Source organism: Prionailurus viverrinus, chromosome D2, assembly GCF_022837055.1.
Source record: "Prionailurus viverrinus isolate Anna chromosome D2, UM_Priviv_1.0, whole genome shotgun sequence".
In the NCBI taxonomy this organism is placed as follows: domain Eukaryota; kingdom Metazoa; phylum Chordata; class Mammalia; order Carnivora; family Felidae; genus Prionailurus; species Prionailurus viverrinus.
The window spans coordinates 51,000,366-51,012,366 of NC_062571.1; the positions used below are offsets into that span (position 1 = coordinate 51,000,366).

At 35.8% G+C, this 12,001-nt stretch overlaps 1 protein-coding gene across 6 annotated transcripts in view; it reads left to right on the forward strand.

The window, feature by feature from the left end:
- The window catches only part of KIF20B (kinesin family member 20B), a 74,871-nt gene that overhangs the window by 10,086 nt on the left and 52,784 nt on the right, over positions 1-12,001 (forward strand). For all 6 annotated transcript variants that reach the window (XR_007145467.1, XM_047826115.1, XM_047826113.1 and 3 more), the window contains exons 7-15: positions 126-310; positions 2,207-2,243; positions 3,393-3,620; positions 4,776-4,887; positions 5,729-5,800; positions 5,911-6,057; positions 6,742-6,904; positions 7,361-7,651; positions 11,023-11,162. Coding sequence is in view for 5 of the 6 variants with exons in the window: in XM_047826115.1 (XP_047682071.1) it covers positions 126-310; positions 2,207-2,243; positions 3,393-3,620; positions 4,776-4,887; positions 5,729-5,800; positions 5,911-6,057; positions 6,742-6,904; positions 7,361-7,651; positions 11,023-11,162 (1,375 nt within the window). In the remaining variant the exon portion in view is untranslated. The remainder of the gene's footprint in view (positions 1-125; positions 311-2,206; positions 2,244-3,392; positions 3,621-4,775; positions 4,888-5,728; positions 5,801-5,910; positions 6,058-6,741; positions 6,905-7,360; positions 7,652-11,022; positions 11,163-12,001) is intronic.

Sequence of the window (12,001 nt, forward strand, 5' to 3'; positions counted from 1 at the left end):
CTTTCGCTTTTGTCTTAGGTGTTTATTTTTGCCTGTTGGTGATATAAAAGGAGTCTTGGTAATCCAGGAACATTTCCACTTTGCTAATACTCTGAAAGGATATAAAACAAAAATTCTTTTCACAGGCACAGAAGAAAATATTGGTATTCTGCCGCGAACTTTGAACGTATTATTTGATAGTCTTCAGGAAAGACTGTATGCAAAGATGAACCTTAAACCACATAGATCTAGAGAATTCTTACGGTTATCACCAGACCAAGAGAAAGAAGAGGTTGCTAGCAAAGTTACATTGCTCCGGCAAATTAAAGAGGTATGGTGGGAGTCTAGTATGTGAGATATATAAATGTCATGACCTTGTATAAGCTCTTTAGTTTGTTTTAGCCTATATTGGAATATTTTGTGGTGGTGGTGATGGTGATGGTTGTGTTTTCTTTTTTTAGGAAAGTATTATAACCTTGTTTGAAGTTTTTCTTGTCCTTGCTTTATATTGTACAAATAGCAGAAATGTTTAAACAATTCAAATGTAAATAGTTCCGAAATTTCTTTCGGTTGTTGTTGAAACACTACTGTCCTTGATGTAATGATTAAAAAATTTCTTTTTAGGGTGCTTGGGTGACTCAGTCAGTTGAGTGTCCAACTCTTGGTTTCGGCTCAGGTCTGATCCCAGGGTCATGAGATAGAGGTCCACATTGGGCTCTGTGCCAACAGCACAGAGCCTGCTTGGATCGATCTCTCTCTCTCTCTCTGTCTCTCTCTCTCTCTCCCCCCCTCCCCCCCTCTCTCCCTCTCTCCCTCTTTCTCTGCCCCTCTCTTTCTCTTTCTCTTTCAAAATAAATACATAAATAAACTAAAAAAAAAAAATCTTTTTTTCTCCCTCTGCCACTCTCCCCTGCTCACATGCTCTCTCTCAAATTAAAAAAATTTTTTTAGTTATAAAAATAATTTGTGCACACAAGATCTAAAGGGAATGTGAGAAACATAAAGGGAAAATTTCTTGTGGCTTTATTTCTGAAGAGAAAATCACATTAACATATTGGAAAGTATAGTTTTTGATTCTTTTCTAAAACAAAATCTGTAGTTAGAGCTTTCTATAACGTCTGTATATACACAAACACAGTCATATATACAGTTGCGTATATCTTCATACCTTTTGATTTTTGCTCAGTGGAGTTTAAAGTTCAGAGTCCATGGTTATGATCTCTGAAAGTAAGCTAGTATATAGTATAAATAAGAATTACAGAGATTAGTAGATGATTGCACAGGTAATTCTTAGAGGATATTAAGGTCAATAATGAAAAAATCTCCCTAATGAGTTATTCAGTTAAAACATTATTTTGCTATGAAATTGTTAAAATATTTAAAAAATGAAATCATGCTTTCATACATTGATTGTAAACTGCGTTTTTAAAAAGCACATTTTCTTCTATAGAGACAAATATTTTCATATCTTTTCATCCACTATTCAGATTTAGGGATATATCCTAAGGAAATAATTAGAATGCAGAAGAAAAAAATAACAAATTGAGGTATTTATTTTAGTATTACTTTTACTGGCAAAAATTTGTAAATAAATGTTCAATAACAGGGCAGTAATTAAGCCATTTCACATCTATTCCGTTATATAGCCATCAAATGTTTATTTATTTTTGGGACAGAGAGAGACAGAGCATGAACGGGGGAGGGGCAGAGAAAGAGGGAGACACAGAATCAGAAACAGGCTCCAGGCTCTGAGCCATCAGCCCAGAGCCCGACGCGGGGCTCGAACTCACGGACCGCGAGATCGTGACCTGGCTGAAGTCGGACGCTCAACCGACTGCGCCACCCAGGCGCCCCATTGCCATCAAATACTTACAAATAATTTTTAATCATAGCAAGTAAAAGTAAAAGCTTTCAAGGTAAGGTAACGAGTGTGGGGAAAAGAATAGAAAGGCATGTGTTAAAATATTAATAGTAATTGCCTCTGAGTGATAGGGATCATATATGATGATACTCTTTTTAATAGTCTTCTATAGTATCCCAGATTTCTTATTATGAGAATGTATTATTTAACTAGGACAAAGAATTAATAGAGGTCATTGGATTGAGTAGATGAAAGGTTATGGTTTGGTTGGCGACTTATTTGGATAGATAGATAATTAATACAATGGTTATTTAACCTTAACTAAAAATGGTTTTTAACTTAAAAAAAAAAATTGTTCCTTTTTAGGTTGCGATGCAAAATGACAGTTATGATACTCTTCACGGTAAGGTTTCCTTTCTCACTTTTCGAATGTTGATTACGTGACATACTTTTGAATAGCTTTTAATTTTTGAATCAGTCCTAGTGATTTAATTTTTTTAATGAGATAGCAATTCTTGGAAAATGGTACATAACTATATGAAATATCAGTCACTGTAAAGTTTTCTTTGGATTTAATGTCACAGAGAATCCCTCTCACTTACAACTTTTATGTAGAATTCAAGAGAGCTACTATTTTTTCTTTGTCCTTTACCTTTAACTTCAATTTGGCTCATTGGCATTTTTTCAAAAAGAAAAGAAAGATAAAAAGAAGCCAAACTTTGGCTAATATAAATTATATTATTTCTATAAGCCATATTTATATAAAATATAAATTTTGTTTATATCTGCTTTGGTCCAAAAAGTGTTTAACATTGCTGAATAAAAGATTAAGGATACTTGGGTTCCTGGGTGGCTTAGTTGATTAAGTGTCGGACTCTGGATTTTGGCTCAGTTCGTAATTTCACGGTTTGTGAGTTTATGAGTTTGAGCCCCATGTCTGTGCTGACAGCATGGAGCTTGCTTGGGATTCCCTCTCACTCTCCCTCCCTCCTTCCCTCTGCCCTGTGTCTGCTTGGGATTCTCTCTCTCTCTCTCTCTCTCTCTCTCCCTCTCCCTCCCTCCCTCCCTCCCTCCCTCCCTCCCTCTCCCCCTCTCTCCCTCCCTCCCTCCCTCTTTCCCTCTCTCCCTCTCCTTCTCTCTCTCTCCTTCCCTCTGCCCTGTGCCTGCTTGGGATTCTCTCTCTCTCTCCCTCCCTCCCTCCCTCCCTCCCTCCCTCTCTCCTTCTCCCTCTCCCTCTCCCCTTCCTTCTGCCCTGTAGCTGCTTGGGATTCTCTCTCTCTCTCTCTCTCTCTCTCTCTCTCTCTCTCTCCCCCCCCTCCCTCTCTCTCTCTCTCTCTCTCTCTCTCTCTCTTTCTCTCTCTCACTCCCTCCCTCCCTCTCTCCCTCTCTCCCTTTCCCTCCCTTTCCCTCCCTTTCCCTGCTTGCTCGCTCCCTCTCAAAAAAAGTAAAGATTAAGGATACTTAGTTTTTCAAGTCCACAAGTCTTGATCTGTCTTATCTCATTTTTAGTCTATTTCTTAATTTTCTGATTATCCTTTTTTATTTTTTGTAGGAAGTTTAATAAACTCTTTGAATATCCCAGAGTGTGAAGAATCCATGAAAGATTGTGAACAAGCCAGCTTGAATATGGATAATAGTATAAAATTTTCTGTGTGGGTTTCTTTCTTTGAGATTTACAATGAATGTATTTATGACTTGTTTGTTCCTGTATCATCTAAATTCCAAAAGAGAAAGATGCTACGCCTTTCGCAAGATGTAAAGGGCTATTCTTTTATAAAAGGTATAGTAATGAATGTTTTTTATTTTATTGCTCCAAAGTTTCTTTCTAGACTTTGTTACAGCAAACTGGAGATTGAAAATTTTTATATTAATTGTTAACATCAACATAATAAGAGAAGTTTGTGCTTTGCAGGTATGTTTTGGTGTGTTAAGTAAACCTGAATGTAAGGGGTCAGTGTTAATATTGTTTTCCTTGAGTATCATTGCAGGGGATTGGGGGGGGGGGCGGTGGGAAAAGCTGTGTGTGTTTATATTCACATTATTATGCTGCTTTGCAGCAGTGTGCAAACTTTGGAGCTTTCCACAGTGTGTTTTTCCAACTTTTTACAGTCACTACTCAAAGTAGGAAGTACTTACATATATTAACATTATGATCTAGTAGTTGCATGTGTATATACGTACACGTATATTTACAACTCAGAAGTTTCGTGAATTATACTTATCCTTAGTACAAGGAACGCACTTTGGTGTTTTCTGTATTCTACTTCATTTTAATAAAATGATGGTTATGACTAAATTTGACTTGATGATTCACTAATGAATTGCAACCTGCAGTGTTTCACATCTAGGTAATTTTGTAGGGTTAATCCGTAGTGTGCTTTGTCTTTTGTCTTTTTTTTTTTTTTTTTCTGGATGTTTAATTCTAAGGAATCTCTTCTATTTTTAATTTTCCCTTTGACCTACTTTTGAAAAACTTTTGTCTGTGTTTGTGTAACTTAAATATTAGAAAGTAATTGTAACGCCTCCCCTTATATTTCACTTTTCTAGTGGAATATGGAATAGCTGAGTGGATTCCACATAAGGGGTGTTATTAAAAGATTTCATCATAGGGGCACCTGGGTGGCTCAGTCAGTTAAGCATCCGACTCTTGATTTCACCTCAGGTCATGGTCTCACGCTTCATGAGATCAAGCCCCGTGTCGGGCCTGTGCTAATGACGTGGAGCCTGCTTGGGATTCTCTCTCTTCCTCTCTCTGCCCCTCCTCCACTCATACTCTCTGTCTCTCTCTCTCAAAATAAATAAACTTTTAAAAAACTTAAAAAAAACACTTCATTATATGTCTTTGGGAAAAGAGGTTACAAATCTCTAAAGAGATTACATTGTACAACAAATGCTATGTTTTTATAAATTGATGTGTCCTCTTTATTTTTTAAAGATCTACAATGGATTCAAGTATCTGATTCCAAAGAAGCATATAGACTTTTAAAACTAGGAATAAAGCACCAGAGTGTTGCCTTCACAAAGCTGAACAATGCTTCTAGTAGAAGGTAAAGAAGAAACACTGTGGTGTGAGCTTGAAGTACCCAGGGTATTCTGTGCTATTATAAATACAACTAATTTAAGATTGAACTGGGCAGTAGTCTCTCTGATATGTTAGATGAATTCATAGGCATAAAAAGTATTCTGTTAACTGAGGAGCACTAAAGCACAGAAGATTATCTGGACTATTTCTTGTTCTAACATAAAATTTACTAATTTACATAAAGTCGCTTAGGTATTTTTACTCTTTATGTGAATATCTAAGCTCTCTTTTAAGAGTTGCCTACAATAGACATCTCAAGGTTAAAGAATGATGTTTTTGAGGGAAGGAATTGGGACTTGAGAGACAAAAGGAAATAAGTTTAAACAGTGAGATATTTAAAACAGGTTGTCTCTTAAGGGGGAAAGAGCCCTGTCTCCCATACTTAGTATGGCATGAAGATAGTATATGATCCAGGTAAGCCTGTATTTGGGCCAAATGTATGCTTTGCTTTAGGTAGAAGATTAGCAGTCTGTGTACCATTTTAACTAATAATATGATCTTTGCAAGTATATTGAAATTTTATTGTAAATGATTCCACTAATAGAAGTGGAATGTTAAGAGAAGGAGAGGGTTCAGGGAATTTGGGGCTAAATGAAAGATAAGATACATGATTTTAGGCAGTTAGGTATTTAGGTGACAATGAAACATGGGATTGGAATACCTGGCAACTGGTTGGAAAATGCAGTGCTGGAGGTATGGCTAGTATTAGGGTGTAAATAGATGTCTATTTGGATGCTGGTTTCACCAGATGGAATGCAGAAATTAAAAAGGAAAGATAACATTTGATTTTTGTATATTTCTTTTAGTCACAGCATATTCACTATTAGAATATTACAGATTGAAGATTCTGAAATGCCTCGTGTAATGCGAGTCAGTGAGTAAGTTGAGCATTCTTTAACTCTTAATTATTTTGAATTGTTTCATTTTGAAGAACTTTTCATAGTTGTTTTTTTTTTTTTTTTTTCTTTTTTTTTTTTGGTTAATTCAGATTGTGTTTATGTGATCTTGCTGGTTCAGAAAGAAGCCTGAAGACACAGAATGAAGGGGAAAGGTTAAGAGAGACTGGGAACATCAATACTTCTTTATTGACTCTGGGAAAGTGTATCAATGTTTTGAAAAACAGTGAAAAGTCAAAGTAAGTGTTGCTGAAAGTGCTGTTAGCATATTAAGTGTTATAATATTTAAACTTTCAACTCCAGTTTTAGAAAGTTCTTTTTTGTTTTTAATCTGCTTCGTATGTGATGACTATATATGGATTACAATTGAAATACTTAGAGTTCTTGGATTTAAAAAATTGAAGTAAAAAATATTGTTAGTTGATGTCAGTGACTCATCAAGTAAACAGTATTTTCCATAGCAAATATATGTCAACAGACACTTTAGATAATCTTCTTATGATCCTGGTTTAGCATCTAAAACCACTGTATTCTTACTAATTAATGCCTTGTGTTCTAGATGTGATAAGATTTCTGCGTTAATTACACTTTAGGCTTAGTAAATTGTAATTAGCCTTCATTTTTAGTTAATGTGTTTCATGGCATATCTTGTATAATTGCTTTACCCTAGAAAATACAACCCAGTTCAATGTGATTTTCTTAACATTTTGCATACTGAGTTATTGTTAGTTTTCGTATTAGTAGTAGTATTTAAAGAAAAGAACATAAGTAAACAGAAAATGACTTTTATCGGCAGAACTAATCACTAACCTAGAGTTTAAGTCTGTGATAGCTAGATTAATTATTTCTTTGTAAATTTTATCAGCATTCTGACTTTATGAGATTTGTTTTAACTTATGGTTTTTTGAAAATTTTTTCCATAGGTTTCAACAGCATGTGCCTTTCCGGGAAAGTAAACTGACTCACTATTTTCAAAGTTTTTTTAATGGTAAAGGGAAAATATGCATGATTGTCAACATCAGCCAGTGTTATTTTGCCTATGATGAAACCCTCAATGTGTTGAAATTCTCAGCCATTGCACAAAAAGTAAATATATTCAAATTTCTGCAGGATTTATTAAGTTTCTTACCAGAATATGAACCATTTTTTCTTGGTGTAACTAACCCATTTTGTACTTATAACTGAAAACCTGGGAAATAATTGAAAATTAGAAATGTGAATATTTGATCAAGTAAGAGGGCATTAAAAAGATTGAAAGTTTCCCTTGCTAGTATTAGGATAACCTTAGTAATAAGAGTTCATAATACACACTCATTACAAATTACGAGTATTATTGTGAATTGTCCGTCTGCTCTGCCATCCATCTGGTTCACTTCATGGCTAATCAGGAAGCCCTTCTGCTAGGAGTCCTTGTATGTTTGTTTGCATAGATAGGTCTTTTTTAAACACTAGGATTTTTATTTGACTCAAATTTATGGATTTCTTTTCTGGTTGACAGTTTTTCCTTTTCTGTTTTAAAAGTCACATTGGATATTTTTACAGGTTTGTGTTCCAGACGCTTTAAATTCTTCTCAAGAGAAACCATTTGGACCTGTCAAATCTTCTCAAGATGTATCCCTAGACATTAATAATTCAGTTAATAAAATACTAAATGTAAAAAGATCCACGATTTCATGGGAAAGTAGTCTAGAAGACCTGGTGGAAGATGAAGATTTAATTGAGGATCCAGAAAAAGGTGAAGAAAACCAAAGTGTGGAAAGTGAACGTACTGATGAAGATCTAGATAAGACTTTGGAGGAAGATAAGGCTTTCAGTAGCCATGAGGAGAAGAGGGTATGTATTAAGAACTCGTATTTCTAAGCTTGGCTTATTATTATTATGAAAGTTAGGGTTAACAATACCTACAACTCCCTCTCTTCCAGTTTTTTTCAGCAACATGCTAAGTTTGTTATGTATCTCAGTTTTATATGTATATATATATGTGTATATATTTAATATTTTAATTTTTTAAACATTTATTTATTTTTGAGAGACAGAGCGGGGCAGGGGAGGGACAGAGGGAGAGGGAGACTCAGAATCTGAAGCAGGCTGCAGGCTCTGAGCTGTCAGCACAGAGCCCGATGCGGGGCTTGAACTCCTGAACCATGAAATCATGACCTGAGCCGAAGTTGGACGCTTAACCGACTGAGCCACCCAGGCGCCCCTCAACTTTATGTCTTGAAAAAATTTAACCTACAGTAAGACTAGTACAATGAAAACCCATTTATACTTCACCTGAATTTGCTAGTTGTTAACATTTTACCATGTTTAATTCTCTGTGTGTATGTGAATGCACATTTTTTTTGCCAGTACCATTTGAAAACAAGATGTAGACATAATGGCACCTTACAACTAACTACTTCAGCATGTGTTTCCTAACAATGTAGACATATGCCTTATGATCACAACACCATTTTCATACCTAGGCAATTTAACATTGATATAATAATATAATCTATTATATTGTCCATATTGAGATTTATTCGGTGGTCCCAGTATGTCCTTTATAGCCATTTTTTAAAAATTATTTTATTTTGAGAGAGCGAGAGTGTATGTAGGCACCCATGCTTGTGTGCATGAGCAGTGGAGGGGCAGAGAGAGAGAGGGAGAGAGAGAATCCCAAGCAGGCTCTGGGCTGTCAGTGCAGAGCATGATGTGGGGCTCGACCTCACGAACCATGAGATCATGACCTGAGCTAAAATTAAGTGTTGACACTTAACTGACTGAACCACCCAGGTGCCCAGCCATTATGTTTTTGAGCTTCAACTAAAGTTAACCATTGTTTTTGATTGGTATGTTTCTTTTAGTTATTTGTAATCTAACTGATATTCTTGAGAAGTTGAGGCTAGTTGTCTTGTACAGCACCTTCAATCTCAGTTTCTTTGATTGTTACCTCATGATTCAGGTTTTACACTATACACATCCTATTATTTAGGTCAAGTTGTAAATTTTCCATTGCATCCTATCAGGAGACACATGATGTCTGAATCCCCCATTCTTGGTGATGCTAAGTTTTGCTCATTTGGTTAAGGTATTGTGTTTCAGATCTCTTTATATTTTAAAAGTATCATCTGCGGGATGATAGTTTGAGACCATGTGAGTATCTTCTTCCTTAGTATCCTTTCACTCAGTGATTTTAGCATAATCCACCAAACTTACTTTGCAGTCAGGTAAAAGCACTCAAAGTGTCTGCCTAGTACCAGTTATTCTATTTCTTCAAAAACAGGATGGTTGATTGTCTTACATGTATGGTAAATGCATAAAATTGAACAGTGGTATTTTTTAATAATGTTTTTTAAATGTTTATTTCTGAGAGAGAGAGAGAGAGAGAGAGAGAGAGACGAGTGGGGGAGATGCAGAGAGAAGCAGGCTCCAGGCTTTGAGCTGTCACCATAGTGTCCCACGCGGGGCTCAGACTCACAAGGCATGAGATTATGACCTGAGCTGAAGTCAGACACTTAACCGAGGATGCTCCTTTATTTTTTAATGTTTATTTATTTTTGAGAGAGACAGAGACAGACAGGGAATAGGGGTGGGGCAGAGAGAGGGAGACACAGAATCTGAAACAGGCTTCAGGCTCTGAGCTGTCAGTACAGAGCCCAATGCGGGGCTCGAACTCCGGAATGGTGAGATCATGACCTAGGCCAAAGCCGGACACTGAACCCACTGAGCCACCCAGGTGCCCCATGTCTGACTCTTGATTTTGGCTCAGGTCATGATCTACTGGTTCATGAGATCTCTCTCTCTCAAAATAAATAAATGAACATTAAAAAAAAAATTAACAGTGGGAAAATGTAGTCATTTGAAATTATAAAAGTATTATTTAATCATGATGGAATCTGGAAAAAGAAAAGGAAACTAAATATAAAGATCTCTCTATATACCACTCATGTTAATGGATTTTTACTATACATTACCCTTTTGTTTTTTAATTGTTTATTATTTTGAGAGAGAGAGAGAGGGAAAGTGTGAGCAGGAGAGGGGCAGAGAGAGGGGGACAGGGAATCTAAAGTGGGCTCTGTGCTGACAGCAGAGAACCTGATATCAGGCTTGAACTCATGAACAGTGAGATTGTGACCTGAGCCAAAATTGGACACTTAACTGACTGAGCCACCCAGATGCCCCTATCCATTATTCTTTTGTATCCTGACTTTTTTCACTTAAAAAAAAAATGGTACAAAGTATGCATTAATATGTCATTGTTCATTACAGTAGGTTGCTGTATGATCGTACCATAATTGAACCAATCTTTTTTGTTTGACTGTTGAGTTGGGTTTCACTTTTCCTTTAATTAAGTACAATCACTATCATAAAACAACAACACTGATAACCATTTTCACAGCCAGAACACTGGGTCCTGGTATAGAAGTATTTCTTTGGTGTAGGTTCTTAGAACCAGGATTTCAAAGTTAGGATATTTATGGAAATATTTTCAATATCAAGTTGAGACATTGAAAGATCTGTAGTTTTGAGAGAGTTTACTGGGTAATTTGTTGTTGAGAAAGTTTAAGTAGAAATCTTAAAAGACTATCAGGCTGTTATGCTATAATATTTTATTACAGATCTATACTGGCCATGTCAAGTGTTAATTGCCTTATTTATTCATTGTCCATATTACATATTATGCTTTTTCCAGGGTTTTGGAGTTGTTGCTCACCAAATAAGTTTATGAAACATATCTTTTTTCCATTTTGGAATGTGTTTGGGATTCTCAGTAACTACTCTGTATAACACTTAGGCTTTAGATCTTGACTAAGTTGAAATCCAGCCTTTACCACTTTCCACAAACCTGGTCCTTACTTTCCCCACCTACAAAGTGTGGATGCTGCTACCACGCTCACAGAAGGTTATGTGGATTGAAAAGCATCGAATATGAACTCCCCAGAGTAGTTCCTGGTGGATAATGGATCTTCAGATTTTTTGTCCTTTTTTTCTTAGTGTAGCCATACAGTGAGACATCTGAGTTACTGTAAGTGTATTTTTAAAATGTAGAGAGGCTTTTCAGATTACTGAGTCTCTGCACATATGTAATTTTCAATGAGAATATTATCGTTATTAAAAGGATGCATAATTATAGTCAACTAAAGAGTTATTTTTGAATACTTGGACAGTAATATTTCCCTTGGGATATATTTGTTCTTAGGATTTTAATGTTTATGTTTTAGAAACTGTTGGATTTAATAGAAGACTTGAAAAAAAAACTGATAACTGAAAGAAAGGAAAAGTTAACATTGGAATTTAAAATTCGTGATGAAGTTACACAGGAGTTTACTCAGTATTTAGCTCAGCGGGAAGCTGATTTTAAGTAAGTTACTTATTTCATGTCCTAGTAAAAATTGAGAATTTTATTTGTACAGAATTTTTTATTTACTTTTTTTATATTAAGTGGCTTCTAAATTCTGACCTCTTCTTTCAGCCTTGAGAGTAGCTGTTGCTAATCTTGACAGTGGTTCTGAATTGTACATGAATGATTTAAATTCTGCTTTTAATTTATAATAAATTTAATCTTAGAAATTTAGTTCTTATTTATTTTTTTATCATGATAAGTGTACTTATTTTTTTTAACTTTTTTTTATTGTTTATTTTTGAGAGAGAGAGAGAGAGAGAGTGTGAGGGAGGGGCAGAGAGAGAGAGGGAGACACAGAATCTAAAGCAGGCTCAAGGCTCTGAGCTGTCAGCACAGAACCCGATGCAGGGCTTGAACTCACAGACTGCGAGATCATGACCTGAACTGAAGTCGGATGCTTAACCGACTGAGCCACCCAGGTGCCCTGATAAATGTACTTATTAATCCCCATCATCTATTTGACCCATGCCCCCTTCCACCTCCCCTCTGGTAGCCATCAGTTCTGTATAGTTAAGAATTTGTTTCTTGGTTTGTCTCTCTTTTTTCTTTTTCCTTTGCTCGTTTGTTTTGTTTCTTAAATTCCACGTATGAGTAAGATCATATGGTATTTGTGTTTCTCTGACTTATTTAGCTTAGCATTATACCCTTTAGCTCCATTTATGTTGTTGTATATGGCAAGATTTCATTCTTTTTTATGGCTGAATAATATTCCATTGTTTATATATGTGTGTGTGTGTGTGTGTGTGTGTGTGTGTGTGTGTGTGTACACACCACATCTTTATCCATTTATCTATCAA